The 18,002-nt window shown below is 33.1% G+C and overlaps 1 protein-coding gene across 1 annotated transcript in view; it reads right to left on the reverse strand.

Annotated features, from left to right (window-relative positions):
- Positions 1-18,002, reverse strand: part of LOC150087964 (sodium- and chloride-dependent glycine transporter 1-like) — a 285,384-nt gene that overhangs the window by 14,885 nt on the left and 252,497 nt on the right. The window contains exons 15-16 of the mRNA XM_090369981.1: positions 12,618-12,772; positions 9,396-9,478 (exon numbers count right to left, since the gene is read on the reverse strand). Of these exons, the coding sequence (XP_090226107.1) occupies positions 9,396-9,478; positions 12,618-12,772 (238 nt within the window). The remainder of the gene's footprint in view (positions 1-9,395; positions 9,479-12,617; positions 12,773-18,002) is intronic.

Genomic DNA, 18,002 nt, shown 5'->3' on the forward strand with positions numbered 1-18,002 from the left:
GCACCAATAGGGCAGGTTTGCATAAGAGCCCACTTGGTCTCCTGATCCAAACTTTCTCAAACCAAATCTTAATCCCATCCTGATCCGTCCAACCCTTGTCATGAACGTGGACAATCACTCCTCGAGGAATATCTTCTTTTGGCATTATTTTGCATTTGAAAATCAGAATAGAAGGCAGCTTGGTTCCGTCGCACAACAAGCTAGAACAACTGTATAATGGCTCTTTTCATGTCCACTTGTCTTCACAGTTACAGTTTTCACCCCCTTCTTATCAACAGTTCTGTTACTTGGGACATCAAATTGAAGGGGGACTTCGTCCATATTTGCAATCTGTCCCAACTCAAACTGATGTGTCTTCCGACACTGAATGACAAAATGATGAAATTCAAGGACCTTCTGCTCATAGCTTTCAGGCATCTTTTGGGCAAGTCTGGTGCGTGTACGCATGTTTAGTCCATTCCGTTTCATGAACCCGAAGCACCAATTGTGTCCTCCTTTGAAATCAGTAACTTCTTTTTCATCAGCAATTCTTCTTGCCTCATGCTGAACCATCTTTATGGACACAGGAATTCCAATTGCTCTTTGCTCCTCAATCCATATCTTCAATTCCCTCTCTAAATTAGGCCATTTTGCTGACTTGCCTCTAATGGCCTTCTTCTGCCGTGGCATTTTCAGTAGGGTTTCTTCTTCCCATAGCCAGTCTCGGATTGTTTTCTCAGTTGGAAGAGGACCAAATCTTTTCTGAGCCATTTCTGGGCAGAACTTGGCAAAACGTAACCTAATATACCGGTAACAAGTGCGAAACAATGAGTGCAAAACAATAAGTATGAAAAAGCGGGAAATGCAAGTAAAAAAAATCTACAACCACTATATAAGATGCACCCAGTTTTTAGACCACAAATTTTTCGAAAAAAGGTGCGTCTTATACATGGGGAAATACAGTATATAAATAAACCAGAGGCTATCTGATCAAAATGATATCTATAAAACATACCAATAATAATTCTTTAAGTAATTTTTGATTAAGTAGATAAATTTCTAAATTTATTGAAACCAATCAAACTGGCTGAAATCAAAAATCTCATGTAGAGGGTTTAGTATATTATTCAGTAACATGTTCTTAATTTACCTAGCCTGAATATCACACTTGATACAAGCAAATGTACAAAAAAAAAAAAAAATCTTTCGCAACAACAAATTTTCATTAAAACATTGAGTGACCATATCAAGAACAATCTTCAACAATGAGTTTCCAGTTTCCAGATTTTTATTTTTTTTTTGCTTTGTCATAGTCCTTTTGGTGACGCAACAACAAAAACAATTTTGTCACTAGTATACTAATATTAATATGGTAAACACCCACTTTAACACTCTTGTTTATAGCACTCTCCCAATTTTAATTCTTTTCTTCTGACTCTGGTAAATTCTATGAATTACCATGCATTTTTTAATATCTATTTAAAACAATTTAGCCCCCCCCCCATTTAAAATACTTTCCTGATCTTATTTTTTTTAAAGTGCCAAAAAAGAATAAACCTGGATACAAATCTTCCTTCTCTTAATTTTTTGCTTTGGGAAAGGGATGATGCATACTAAATCCCAGGAATCATTCATTAGTGCAGGTGATGATAAGTTGGACAATGGTATTGAGCACCCTAGGTGACCCCATAGCTATATGCTCCTGGTAAATTTTGATAAGCTAATGTAAGAGCAAAATGTTTTAATAAAAAACTAGTCCTCAAGATATTTTTTTTAAAATAAAACTACCAGTCACAGACATTTCTCCCTTCATTAAGGGTGCCTCCGTAGCCAGGTGGGCAGGAGCAGCAGTGTGTAGCACACACTTCTTGATTAGACTGGGGTTCGAGCCCGTGACCACGAAATACGGAGGATGTGGAAAGGTCAGGGAATGACCATCGCATATCCCCGGAGCAATATGGCTTTAGTTGCTAATGCTCCTAAAACCGAAATAACAACAACAACCTTCATTAAGTTTTCATATTTTCCTCAGGGTAGTTAATATTATCTAGGTTTGTTCAGGATCTCTGGTGTCCCCTGGATGGTGCCTTAGGAAATTGCTTATTTTTTTCCTAGAGGGTAGCACTGTCCCAAGGTGACATTTATTTCATATTTAACTTGAAGCTTTCAAGATAGAAAGGTGCTTTTTACAACTCAGTGTATAGCCATTTATCATTGTATCTCCTCAGCTTTTTTAAAAAAAGCTGAGAAGAGGCTTTTTTTAATTCAACATCGTTCATCCAATTTCCTTGCTGCTCAATAATCTTTTCTGTGTGAGTGGATGTGCCCAAACATTCCATCAATAAATTTTATTAGTGACATTATTATTATTGTTTTAATAATACACTTATCATATTTGTAATATTCAAGATACATTTTAAATTTTTTCATTCTTTTTAATAACATTCTAAAAAAAAATTTGAAGATGCCAAAAAAAAAAAAAAAAAAAGGAAGCATAGTACCGTGTGCAAGTTTCAACTTAGATATATTTCATAAACACTGCAAAAAAAGACAAAAATCAATGTTATCTACCGAAATATTGATGAAATATGAAAATAACCTTTAGGGCTAGTCCTTAGAAAGCATAATAACAAGAATTTATGTACATTGTTTCAATCATTTTTGAAAATTCAAATAGTTTGAAAGAAATGAGTATTGCAATGCTATCTATATGACTTGGCTCATTATTATGAAAGAAAGAAGTGGAACCAACTTGTGTGTCTCTTGATGAATTTTTTTTTAATCTCAAGCTTATGAAGGAAAGAAAAACAAGTATTTAAAAAAATTTTTTTTTATGAAAATGCCAAACACAAAAGATATTAAAGCCTACGTTACATAGTATATAATATAATGTATATATGGGTTGCAGGCTGAGAAGACAGAACATATATGCTGACATTAGACTTCCATTTCTATAGATTGTAATATTCAGGAAATATGTGAATGAAGGCTGTTCCCAAAAACAGAAGTATTAGAGATAAATGAGGAAGAGGAAAAGTCGATTCTGCTAGCTTGTAGTCAGAGAGTGAATGGATGCTAACTGGTTGTGCAGCATGTTTGAATTGTTTTAGAAGAGAGGGAGAAATTACAGATGAAAAGTATCTATAGAAATGGTAAGTAGTAGAGATTGTAACAGATGGTTCAATAATTATCCTGACTGCCCTCTTTTGAATGGAGTCTAGAAGTTTGAGAGAGGTTTTGGGTCACAACCCCAAAATGTGGGCATAATATTCCATGGTAGGGCAAATTTGAGATTTGTACAGAGTGAGTAGTTGTTTAGAAGAAAAGTAATGCTGAGAGCAAAAAAGAAAACTCAGTTTTTGGATGCAGAGGAAGCAATATTTTGATGTGCTTATGCCAAGAAACAGAAGTTAGAGTTAGTCCTAGTAGATTTATGATTTCTCATTTAGACATCTCTCTTTTGCAAGAAATAAGACAGGACTGGGTTTTGGTGGGATTAAAGTTACCTAAATTTTTTTTCTCCAATGAAGAATGACCTGAAGACTGGCATTTAAGGAGGAAGTTGTTGTAGGATATTCAAGAAGTTGAATCTCTTTGTGCAGATTTGGTTTCTCAAATTGGAAGGTGGAATGTATTATACTATCATCAGCAAAACTATGGATGGGATCTCCATTGAGAGGTATTCTAAAGAATTTCTGTACATGGATATAATGATCCTCAGATTCGAAAAATGAAAACAGGTGACTATTGTAATTGAGTCTCACTCATTGGAACTCAGTGCATGGAAAAAGTGGTTGAAATCATAATTTGATTCCAGCAGAATTACTTAGTTGGTGGATATCCAACAAGAAAAGTTTAGCCAGCTTTCAAGGTTTTACATTTGTGCAGCGACTACAAGTGCACCATGCTTCAACACAACTGAATAGCTCGATCCAACTTAATACAATAGCATGCAATGATGACCCTAGACTAGGGTGACCAATACTGTACCCTATAGAGTCGCCATTCAGTGCTGGCACCAAGAGTAAGCTGCTTTCAATTTGACGATTTTTTTATTTTTTTATTTATTATGAAAGGTCACCACAATGAGATACAGCTTGGAATCACTTTGATTACTGTCATCTGTAGCAATCAAAAATGCGCCCCCCCCCTTTTTTTTAACAGCTATCACCTCTTACTTATCTATCCATGTAATTTCAGTAACAATAAATGCCTGCTGTTTCTCTCCTGCCACAATTGTATTTTTTCTGCTATTTCATTGTCAGGAAACATTTCTGAAAAATATACCTGCATGACTCAGATGAAAGAACTCAGTGGAAAATTATGTTATGTTCTGTGATAAAGGATGTAAATAAACATTTGACATGCACGACATCATCATAACTATGAAATTCTGTCTATTTTTGCATTTCTTTTTAAGCTCTGCATGCTATCCTTATGGTTATTTGTTTGCAAATATCTAATTACATCATATTTCCTGCTTCTTGAAAATAAAAAATCACATCTACATACAGTATGCACAGAAGACAAATGTATTACCTTTTCCAGATTTTATAATATGTGGAAAATTTTGCATATGTTTTCTGAAATGTTATACTGTATTTCTTTGGCATCTTATTGAAAGATTCGTTAATTAGCTTTTAACCACACAATTATTATGAAGTTATCATACATTACAGAACAATGTTATTATCCCTCATTTCTATTTTGCAATGTAGACTAGCACACCTGGTGGCCAATTCATTAACAAACATAAGCAAAACTTTGCAGTATTTTAATGTAGTTTTACTATTTTTTTGCAAAAAAGATGGAGAAACTCTTTTCACCAATTATATTATGATGGTGAGATGCAAAAGGAGTCAAATCAAGTAAAAAAAATTGATTATCCATCATACATTAAGAGAGTTAACAGCTGTGTAACAGAATGATTCAAATTTTGAATGCAGCACTGAAATGAACAGAGATGATATATCTTGTTGCAATGCAATGTACTGTAAAAAAATAAAAAATTCCAGACAAGGCAATCAACTCTTGACATTTTAAAGCAAGTTTATAATTAAGTTTTAAGAATTCTTAGTAATACATCTGCCCTGTAATTAATTTTAAAATAACTATGAATTTTAATAGTACTGTTTGTGGTCATTTTATGTCATATAATTGTAATAAACTGAAATAAATTACAATTTTTAAGAAAACATCCCCATAAGTATCATACAAAAACAACTTCATTTTATGCCAATTCCGTCTTTGACTTTGTTTTTATTGTCCAAGTCATTCCCATTTCCTTTACTTCTGAGGTAATTCTACAGTGAAACTTACTTATAATAGCACCTAAATTTCTAAATTTCCATATTAATTGTTCTGAGAATCATATTAAACACTGGAAAAAAAAATTTATTGTAAATGTCACAAAAAAATTTAATAATCCGTTCATTTGAAAAATGTTTTGGAATTTCAAAATTATAAATATTAACACCATTTTATAAATAAACATCATTACTGCTGTTTTATCACTACACTACACTACGTTAACTGTCACTACAGACCTGTCATTAATCTAATGAGAGTACCAGAAAGCCCCAAAACAAGCTGTAAAGCATACTTCATCTTTTAAATAAATGGCAGGTTAACTTTTCAACAATGTAATTTGTTTAAAAGTAATCCATGGAACTCATGGTAACATAAAGTTCCCTTCTCTAAGCATCAAGACAAGGTATATTCACCTTGTTGGCCACAAAAACACTACAGAGGACAAGGAAGTCTTACTTTTCTAAATAATGCTTTTAAATACTTGTAAAAGACAACAAAATTCATTAAATAAACTTTATCTCTACATTGGGGTCTCAGGACATTGCTTTCCTCCAAACATGTAAGAGCAAGGAGAGGCATGTACACTTCCCTACTTTAATATCTGGACACCTGAGTATCTATAAATAACCTTTATTTACAGGAAAACTAATAATATATGTAGAAACGATTAGGACAGCCTCTAGTCTTCATGGAACACTTTCACCAGTTTTTTTTTTGTAAATGTCCTCTGCCATTTGGCTTTCAAAGGGGCAACAAGTTCTGTTTTTGGGCACTCTCTCTCTCTCTCTCTCTCTCTCTCTCTCTCTCTCTCTCTCTCTCTCTCCACATGCACCCAATTATCTTTTATAGGATCAAGATCAGAGCTCTGGGATGGCCAGTCCAACTTTTTGATACCCATCACAACACAAACAGTATGACATAGAGCAATGTTCTCTTGCTACAGGTATGGGTCTTTCCTGATGTGCTGCCACAACATAGGTAATGCATTAATTGGATGATAATGCATTACCTAGTAAATAAATATATATATTTACTAGCATTAGAAAAAAAATTTTTTTTCATACTGAATTAAAGGAAAGAAAGGTCACAATATACATACATTCATTTTATATCATAAATACAGTGTAACTTCAATTTAAATGTTTAACTTTTAAATTCTTGGGGAAATTAAAATTTTTGTATTTGAAATTGAGGCAAAAGTTAAACATAGATGATGTACTAATAATATATTCAATGAGAGATTACCTTGTTATATTAGGAAAACACTAATTGGTTATTATCATCAAAATATATGAATGCATTGCACATAGGAAAATTACAATTAAAAAAATATATATACCAAATAATTTAATTACAATATACTTGTAATTACAATATGTAATACTATAATTTTTATATTTTTAATAACAACATAATTATGAAATGTAATTACATTACAGTATATACTGTACAGTCAATTCTGCTATAATGGAGTACATGTGTTCCTAAAAATCTCTGTGTTATGTATTTCATTCATTAAAAACAACAGGGCTTATGGGAAAAATAGGGATAGGGAAAGAGCACGCAAAAAAAAAAATTCGGTCTGGTAAAGTAAAACACTAAAAAAAGTAGAAACCCAATAAAATTGCTAACACAGGTTTAAACATCTTAAATTTCTAATAAATAAATAAATAAATAAATATTACAGTAAATATAGCACTGTAATATATACATACTAATTGATATTTCTGTTGACTTTTTTTTTTTTTTGGATTGTAAAATTTAAAACAGCAAAAAAGATAAACAATCAATAATGATGAAGACGGCACGCACAAATTGCACAAGTGAGATACGGAGTAAAAAGTACGAAGCTTAAAAAATAGGAATGAAGAGAAGATTCTGAAAATTTATTCATGTTTTTTATATGATTTCAATGAAGGGAAAATACATTTCACCATGATAATGTAAAAACCCACAGAATTCTAGCTATCGGTATTATCACAAATGCAATAAGATCGAGTTTATTACCCGTTTATAATTAGATTGCACTAGCAGATTGCCCAATAAACTGAGAACTGCAAATTGTTTTCATTGTTTTATGGTAGTGACCTCCAGAAATGTGCTCCTCCACTCATGCTATCCTGCCTCACGAAATTTCTGTTCAAACAGAAAAATGTGAGCTCCTGAAAATGCAAGTCAGCCTACAATATCACGTGTTATCTTGTGAATACAATGAATGGCAACAGTGTGTCTCTGACCAATACAACTACAGTAAATGGGAAATATAGCTCTCTCTCACACATTTGACAGTTTTTAAGCTTCATAAACTTGTATGTATTGCTGCGCAGATCAGCTTGGTGCCGGATTTTGCATTCACCTGGTGTTACTCACAGACGAAATTGCACATGAGCCAATGCAAAAATCGCGTTATACTCACATTGTTCCCTAAATTTGCTCCAGTCGCATTGGAGCAAATTTGTGTTGTGAAAATGCGTGTTATAGCAGAACTGACTGTAATTACATCATCAAACAGTACATCCTAGAGGATATGGTAATATCAAATACTTATAAAGAAAAATTTATTTTTGAGATGAAATCTTGAAAGATAAAATGACACTACATACATTTAAACTTTATATTTTGATTTTATGATAAGCTAATCTTGTCTAATTTAGTAATTAGTTAATTAACAAAAACTTATCTAATTAAAATGATTTAAAACTCATTGAGTTAGGAAAATAGACAACTATGTGATACTGTATATGAAATATCAAGCATATAACAAGGTGGGGTTAAAAATTGTATTCATCCAGAAGTAGTTGTGATAGGTTGAAGCAAACAGTTTTATACATATTACACATTTTCAACATAGTAACCAGGTAAAATGACACATTTTTGCCACCTCTACACTTCTGCAGGCCAGTTTGTAAAAGTCCTCTGACTGTCCTTCAAACCACAACTTGGTATAAAACACTTCATTATCAGCAGGAAAGTGTTTTCTGCAAAGAAAGGACTTCAGGGCAGGAAAGAGGAAGAAATCTGAGGGTGCAAGTTCAGGGGGGGATAAGCAGGTGTATTATCATGGAGCAGGTGCACTCCTTTTTGACAGCTTTCCCTGTCTTTTTTCTTTTATAGAAGCATGTAGCTTTATGAGGAGTGTGGAATAATGCTTTGCCACTACAGTACAGCCCTTTTGAAAGTAATCTGTTAGTATTACACCATGCTGATTCCAAAAGATTGACAGCATTGACTTCCATTGTTTTGACATTTGTTTAGTTACGGATCATAGTGAGGGATACAAGTTTCATCCATGGTGACTATCCATGAAAAAACTCCTCTTGCATTTACAGGCACATTGACAACATTTCATGGCCTCACTTTATTCTGGTAAGGGGGGGGGGGGTCAAAAGTCGGAGAACCCATTTAGCAGACACTTTACTCATATGCAACTGTTGATGGATGATGTTCTCCACAGATCCTACACTAATTTGGAGTTCTGCAGCTAGTTCTTTGATGCTAGATTAATAGATTAATGTTTCAAATTTTGCAACACTTCTGTTAAGCAGCTGCTGGGCATCCTTGGATTTCTTCACCATGCACTGAGTTCTTCCACATTTGTACTGTTTATACCAGTGTGCAACAACACTGAAACCTGGGCAGTCTTCTCCATAAACAGCAAACATTTCATCATGGATTGTTTTGGGTGTTTTCCTTGCAGAAAGAGGAACCAAATCAATGATCTGTATTCTAGTTTATTCATTATGACACTTCTCTTCGTTCAGCACTGGGAGGAAAAAAAAAAAAAAAAAAAAAAAAAAAAAAAATCTTTCTATCACAACTATTACAAATCCTTTTCGAACACCCTCTCATATAGCCACATTTGTCATTTATTTGTCATACTTATCATTTCTTGAAATAATCAAGGCATTGAAGATTGCACTGTTTAGTACCTCCTATGATAGATCAGGCATCTCTCTCTCTCTCTCTCTCTCTCTCTCTCTCTCTCTCTCTCTCTCTCTCTCTCTCTCTCTCTCTCTCTCTCTCTCTCTCTCTCTCTCTCGTTCAGCAAATCTCATCAACATTCATCTTGAATGAATTTAATATCTTTAGAGAGTGTTCAATATTACCTTCATCCCCAAATAATACAGGTTTTGCTGGATCCTCTACTTCATCTCTTTCTCTGACTCTCAAATCTTTTTCTTTCTCTTCCCTACACAATATATATATTCTCAACACTTAATAAAGTTGTCTTTAAAACACTGTGATCATAGTTTACAAAGTGAAGTACAGATAAATAAATTGTGACATCTCCAAAATCTCTATCCTTCTCATCATCTGTGCTGTGGAAATGTAGAGGTGAAATTGAGCCTGTCTTTTCTGAAACAACTGATAACTGTTTCCCAAGTCACTGCATTTCATGCTGTTATCATATTTTCCTAGATCTAAAGTTCCCCGAGAAACCTTCAACTTCATTTCTGTCATTATTTACAAGAGTGTTATGGTTTTCTGTATCAATGCTTTCCAGTACTTAAGCAATATGTGATTCCCATATCTAAAGATTCAGTTTTATTGGTACAATATTCTAGAGAGAAGATCAGCTTGATATTTCTCAAAAATTGCGTGTTTGGTGAATGGTCAGCACACCTGTTGTTTAATAAAATAAATAAAAATAAATAAAATAAAATTAAAAAAAAAACACATACAGCTCCCATTTTTGCATTAAATCTTTTGAATAAATCAAGAGAAATCTTTGAAATTACCCATGAGTTTTTGTTACTTATACAGTCACAGAGATGTTCCTAACATACCTGTTTTACAAATTTTCACAAAATTTTAACCTTTTCATTTTCTTCAGAATTTGTAGAAAGCAAGACCATGATGCATTATTCACAGAGCATAGCAATGGGAAAGAAGGAAAGGTAGATACATTTGCCTGCCTAAAATTTTTTTTTATATTAAATTTATACTTAAAAATAAGGGAAGGGAGCACAGTAATCAATTCTCTCCCTCACTATGCAACTGGTTCTTTACCAGTTGCATAGTGAGGGAAATAGCTCTAGCCTCATACTCTCGCAGGAGACAACACCTTGTCTCCTGCAAAAGTACTCATAATCAGTGTGCACCTTAAGTTGTTTTCTTCCTTATGAGCTGTCCACTGATAGAAACATTTTCTGCTTTCACCTATTGGAACCACAGCACCAATTCATTTTCAAGTTCATCTTCTGTTCCTAGTTTATGGTGTATATCTCACAGGAAGATTTCAGCTTTTTTCATTTGTAGATATAAAGATCACTATTTTCTTTTCTCAGCATTTCATTTATGCCAACATTACACACAATGTAAAAGAGCATGCCACTTTCTCATTATAATTTAATACATGTATCTGCATTTAAACTGTACTGATATTTGTATTTAAACTGTAGCAATGCTGTTTTTAAAAGTTTATGAAAACAGTATCAATATGTATCTGACCAAAAAAAGGAAACTTTAAAAATATAAATAAAGGAAACTTTATGTACATTTCTAAATCAATGCAAAACTTTAAATAGAGGTACACTAAATGAAGGATAATAATATATTACTTATATGGAAACTTGTCTGGGACCACATAAAATGTACCTTTAATGTGGAGAAACTCAAATCAGGATTCCACTGTATCTATCACTGATATTATCTTATATATCAATCAATTAATGACATTTCTAATATTTTATTTATGATTTTAGTATGCAACACATGAATAAGTACTTATGGTCCCCTTGCAATCAAAAGTTGAACAAGTCTGCTCCAATTGATTTAAATAAATAAAAATGCCACACAATGTCATGAGAATTATTGCTTTTTTTGTTTTATTTTTTTTTCACTTATTAACGCTCTCCTCTACTGGGCATGCCAATTTTATTTTGGGGATCACTTGAAGACTTGTAAAAATTAACCAATTTTATACCCTTAAAAACTGGCAAGAAACAATCTGCTGTCGTTATGGCTAGCATCACTGAGAGCTAACTGAAAAGGCCACATGCTTCAAAAATTGAATGCCAGCCATATGCTGCAGTAAAATGTGAAGCCAGTGCATGCAACCAAATCATAAATGCTGCTATGAAACATAAAGCCAGCAGATTTCAATTATTTAATGCAAGAGATGCCACTAATCTAAAATTCTTGTTTTACAACAGTTGCATTAATTAAGATCTGAAAACATGTTCTTTTAATTTTTTATGGCCAAACTTCTTCAATAACAAAATAATTAATGATCCAGATCAAAAGTCAAACTGATAAGGAAGGAAAACTAAAATTCATCACTTCAACAGATATTTTTTTTTAATTCAATTAAAATTAAAAATTAAATTCTTAATTTTTAAATTCAAGTCATTTACCGCCAGTATGTCCAGAAGAGGATAATTAAAGTAACTGCACTATGCTAAACATAAGAAATATTTTCTTTAATTATTTATACTAATAAAAGAGTTGTACTGTAGATTGTATAATCTTCAGAGACCGCTCTCTTTAGTGAAGCACGGAAAACCAATCATGCCAAACAAGTTATATTTGTTTCAATTATTTTACTTTTTTATTTATAATTATAAATAAAAATATTCATTTTATTATTAATAACTAAAAAAATACTGAAAATTGTTAAAAAACTGAGTGTTTCTACTCTATATCTAAAAATAGCAGAGCAAAATTCATTTGGTAATTTATCTTCCATCCCTTCCTTTCCAAATCAATCACTGTGTGTTATGATGGATTTTAGTTTAACAGACTTGGAATGGAAAATGCCATTTTTAAGAGGCTAGTCAAGAAAAGCGGATGGATTCAACAAGGCTGGATGGCATTCCTTTCACACCAATTAATTTCAATTTTGGAAGAGTCATAACTGTATTATAAAATAATGAATGGAAGATTACAAGAAAAACGAATACTAAACAACCAACAATATAAAAAAACTTTGAGATCTTAAGATAAACAATTTTATATATATATATATATATACAGTTTTTCAACAATTGCCAGTCCAACATTATTTCAATACCAACTTAAAAACAGCTCACATCAAATTTTTGCCCAAATTCTAATTTGGAGAAAAAAGTACTTTTAAAAAAATCATTTTGCCCTTGTAAAATGTCCTTTACACGTTGCCACAAAGAATATTTATAAGAAATGTATTATCTATCACAGGAAAACATATAATTTGTCAAAAAACATGTCAAATTCAAGAAGTAGAAATTATTTGCATTCTTATTAATTCAACATATCTGCATTGTCCATATATCACGGCGAAGGTTTTAAAATTACTAAAAATAAAACAATATTTCTACATGTTGATATACAGGTATCCTAAGAACTACATTTTTGTAGTAAATGCTGGATTATCATATGCTGCATTCTCTGTACTCTGTCCATTATTTTTATTGCTTATTTCTTCAATCTTCACATCATTTAATTTTTGAGAAGAAAGAGATGGTCCCCATAGTGCTGTTGGTGATAATAATGAAGAAATTTTCTAGAAAAAAATTATTAAAATTAGTTTGGTTTTATATAACTGCATCTTTATGTATATAGCATTTAAAGCTAAAAAAATTATTACAAAAGCTTGTAAAACAAATCAAAAGGATACAGTATAAATTAGATGTAAATCCCTAACTGAGAAATATAAGAGTTATTAGAAATAAATTTCCCCACTTTTCATTTACTTTATAACTGCAATGCACCATTTTTACATTGCGCAAAATGATGACATAGTAGGTAAAGTGAATGGAGGTAGAACTACCATATTTGTTGATAAACCTTGATAAAGATGTACCATAATCTTATTTAAGATTATAGTACATCTTGAAATTCATATGGTGCATCTTTAAAGGGACAATTCACCTTTTAAAGGTGACAGCTATTGTCAGAATGGATGGTCTGTTAAACTGTTGTCAGGAAGAAGTGTTAATGGGACTAATAGGGACTATTTTCAATAAGACTTTTAAAAATTGTTATTTGAACATTTGTTATATCAAATTCATTCAGATTTGGCCTTATTCAACAGATTCACTCAGTTATAGGTTATAAATGATAGCAATAAAGTTTTAAAAGATGTGTACATATAAAAAACACAACCTGCTATTATTTTATGAAAATAAGAACACACAAATTGTGTAAATGTTTTTAAAATTAAGTTCAAATAGAGACAATTATATGGGTTTTTTTACGACTCTTGTAACAATATAATGGAATAATTAAATAAAATTACACTAGCCAACAAAAAATATTTTTTTCATACCTCAGCAATGAAAATATGTGATTCTGGAGGGAATAAATGTACTGATTCTGAAAATTACCACAAAAAGTCTATCACATCTACATCAAAAGATGTACCAACGTTTAATGTTAAAATAAAGGAATATATAAGTGTAATTCAAGTTTGTAATATAAGCGTAAAAAGAATATTTTACTTTCTCTATAACTTATTTAACTTGGGAAAAAATATCATAAATCATAGCGAAATAGTTATATTTTAATAATAAATAATCAGCATACTTGTAATTATCCTTAAAAATGTTTGCTACTAAGATATTTCCTCATGTATTCCTGCTTACTGTCCCTCACAAGGAACCAGCAGTAATCCCCCATCGTTACAGGATCCCAGAGACCTTGGTACCGCTTTTTCCATCATGGAAATATATTGATGAAACAGCTCTACTTGTTCAAAAAAGCCATGAGTTAGGGTTGAATTTGAAAGTGTCTGCAATTCTGGAGACACTTTCAATAGGAGGGAGTATATGATGAGAGCCTTGTCAATCAATTTAGCTCTGGAGAGATTGTGCAAGGCTCAAGGGGGTAGAATTTTTCTCGGCCTGGTCTGTGCTTTTTAACAGGAGAGACTGCTTCTACAGGGATGGGATACACTTAAATAGAAAGGGTGCAATGATATTTGCTGATGTTATTGAGGCAGTGTTAGGTGGGTTGGAAAACTGCTAGCTTTGGGGGGGGGGATACATGGACTAATAGATTAACAGTAGCCGCTGGTAGAGGTGAAAGTGGTTCTTGCACTGCTTCTATTGGAATGAGCAGCAGCCTGGAAAACAAGGTGCAGGGGATTTCAGAGACTGCTGGGAGTCATCATGGAACAAGTAACTATATGGGCTGCGTTAGGGTAGCTAAGAATAGGAACAGATGCATGTATACTTGCGTATACGCCAATGCTAGGAGTTTGGTAAATAAATTTTATGAATTCGAGGTGTTGGTCAAAACATCAAAGGCAGATATTGTTGGGATATTAGAGATGTGGTGTCACACAGATACAAGGAATGCAGAACTAGAATTTGGGGAGTACAATGTGTACAGGAAGGATAGACAGGATAGGAAGGGAGGAGGGGTTATGCTATTAGTTAAGAAACACAAAATCCAAGGAAGTACAGCCAGTCGACATGTTGTTGAAAATGAATTTTCAACGACATTCGACAGCCCATGTAGCACTCGAGTAAATTAGACACCAACATTTCATAGTTTTCTTCTTTCTTATTACCCAAAAAACCATGTACTACTGCCTTAAATGACTGCAACCTACCAATTCAACCTATTTTAACTGGGTTTCCAACACATCGTCTTTCAGGAGTTTCCTAATTTGGGGTCCTACGAAAATTGTTTCATTAAGTTTGGCATATATTAAATTAGGAAACATACTTCTCTAGTATGCAAATCTGTTACCTTCTTTATCCAGTCCCTTCACGAAATTTTTCATCAATCCAAGTTTGATATGCTGGGGTGGAAGAAGAACCTTGTTTGATTGCACTAAAGGAATATATTTTATATTACACTGTCCTGGTATGAACTTGTCCCACTTGTCCCAATGTTGTACAACATAATATCCTTCTGTCACACGGCTGTCCCACATACACAAAAAACAACATTTTGTGAATCTCCCTGCAAATCAACAAGCAAACCAATAACCTTATGATCACTGCATATGTTCCAACCATAATCCAGGTATCTTATAGCATGTAGAACCTTAGACATGCTTTCATGACTTTAAGTTCAACTGAATGAAACACAGGAACTGATGGAAATTCGTTGCCATTATGAAGAGAAACTGCTTTTAAACTTAATTTTGAGGCATCTATGAATAAATGCCATTTATCTGACTTAGGCACAACACCTAGTTCTTTCAGATGTCCAATAATGTCTTTGCAAAAACACACACTGTCCTCTGTACAAAAATATTTCGAAGACTTTTTATGTTTTTTTTGAAACACTGAAATCTTTGTTCCTGCTGCGAGTATATTCTACTGCTATAACCTAAAACCTAACAGTTCAGCTTGTTCTTTCGGCAAATTTAAGTCTCGAACCAAATCATTCAACTCATCTTGTCTGATTAAATGTACCTCACTACCTGAACTGTTTGGGGAATCCTCAACTTCAACTTGATCACTATTATCTTCCTCACTATTGTTATCCCAAGTTTTGGGGGGCACTGGTACTGGAAAATCATCATGTGTGGAACAGGCCAAATTGCAGAAGCAATTTGGTAGCACTCTGAGTTTTCCATGTAGCCACTTCCTAAGGTTTGTTGTACAGTAAAACAACACTTGTGAGGCGCCCAAGGTTAGTCTTGATCATCAATTTTACATCCAAAATAAAAAGAATACGAAAGTTTTGTAATATCATTATTTTTCCTTTGAGTCTTTGAGGTAAACCATCCACAAACATAACAAAAATTGTCTGGATGATTAATACACTTCCTATGTGTCTGCTTATTCATTGTAGCACTAAATGAATTTCTGAAAACATAAATTCAGTTTTGAACACTACAATATAAAAACAACACAAATTCAATTTTTATCACTACACAGTACATAAACATGGCAACTTACTAGTTCTCCTCGTGTGAAAACACTGAAAGGAAAAATATTTGCAAATCGGCAGGTAGAGCCAGAAATTATTTTACTGCTATCGCAAGGGTTGCGGGCACACCCTCCTACTCTCTCAAGGGGTTTTTTATGTTTGGAGGACAGATTTACAACCCTGAGAATCAGTTAATACTTGGAAAACCTTGGCACAGCCTATAAAAATCCTCACCAAAAACACAAAGTGAGCTCTCTTCAAATTGTAATTGTTGCATCAGAATTTGAACCTAAGAACCATAGGCAGAAAGTCTGATTATGTTTATCACAAGAAAACTGAGGCCAGAATTGATTGCTAAAATTGATTGCCAGAATTGATTGCTCTTCTCCAATGGAGGCTATATCTGTTAAAATAAATCTGTATGTCATACATTCTGGTTAGATTATGCAGAATTGGCATATTTTGGTAAGACATAACTCCCTCTTTATTGGATAACTGTGATGTGATGTGAAACTATCATGGTGATTTTCAAAATCTATGCATAAAAATTGTTTAAAAACAGCATTTAAGTTCTTGGAGGTAAAAATCGTGTTGGCTAGAGTCATCTTAAATGCCAAAGATAATACACAAGATGATTTCATAGGTTACTGACTTAATATAATCAATGTATGAGATTTGTGTGCCTATGTAACTATGCATAAAGAGATCTATAAGACAATTTGTTTTTGTTACTGCTTTCGTCATTCTGGTATAGGCATAGTGATTATGGTATTACACAGAGGTAAGTCTATCCTAAGTCAAAGATGATATCTTCTTTTGCAAAACAGTTTTTGTCTTTTTTTTTTTTTAAAGACCATCTTAGTTGGACTATCCATTAAGCATAGAGCATCTGAAATATATAAATATATGAGAATAAATGAAAATTTTTTCCATGTATTATGAAAAAAAATTTTTAGAATGACTAACATATAGGTTAGTGCAATTGCATCAGTTTAATTCGTAGCCATCTACCAAGATAGTTAAATTGGCATCATTTTAATTATATCTCATATTATGAATAACTTCACAATGAGTTGCCATGATATTGTACTACCTCAAATAAGTAACGCTTCACCAGTGGAGAAAACTGATGTTACTTATTCTCGGTGCATACCACTACCCAGGCAGCACCTTTTAGAGGCTTATCGGCCTCTCTTTGGTAGGTGGGCAGGTACCCTGGTGTTGCAATAGCGACAACCCAGTTATGAAGTATATTGTGTAGTTATACTTCATAACTGGTTTCAACTTCATAACTGATTCAACCACTGCTCATCTCAGTTGTCCGAATTATTCGCTGTATGATTCCTTTCGCTTCAAAGCTTGTACTTATGCAGATGTCCGTTCTGATGTTCCCTGTCAGAGACTTGATAATTTGGAATCTCCTCTTTTCGATATTCTCTAGCTTAAAATCTCTCTACCACATTCTGTCAAATTCATCTGTTACATCTATCATTCTCCCAACTTCACTAAGAACCCTTTGACTTCCTCTTTTTGAAATCTGACTTTCTCCAGTCCATCTTTTCTAACAGTGAGATAATTTTCCTTAGTGATTTTAATGACAGCTCCAGCTGGCTTCCATTTTCTAGTCACAAGGAGTCAGCTGGTTGAGATGCTGAGGTTTTTGCAATTACTGACTCCTTGTGACTAGAAAACGGAAGCCAGCTGGAGTTGTCATTAAAATCACTAAGGAAAATTATCTCACTGTTAGGAAAGATGGACTGGGGAAAGTCAGATTTCAAAAAGAGGAAGTCAAAAGGTTCTTAGTGAAGTTGGGAGAATGATAGATGTAACAGATGAATTTGACAGAATGTGGTAGATTTTAAGCTAGAGAAGATTGAAAAGAGGAGATTCCAAATGATCAAGTC

This window comes from Mastigoproctus giganteus, chromosome 3, assembly GCF_048544385.1.
Source record: "Mastigoproctus giganteus isolate SK-2022 chromosome 3, ASM4854438v1, whole genome shotgun sequence".
Taxonomy (NCBI): Eukaryota; Metazoa; Arthropoda; class Arachnida; order Uropygi; family Thelyphonidae; genus Mastigoproctus; species Mastigoproctus giganteus.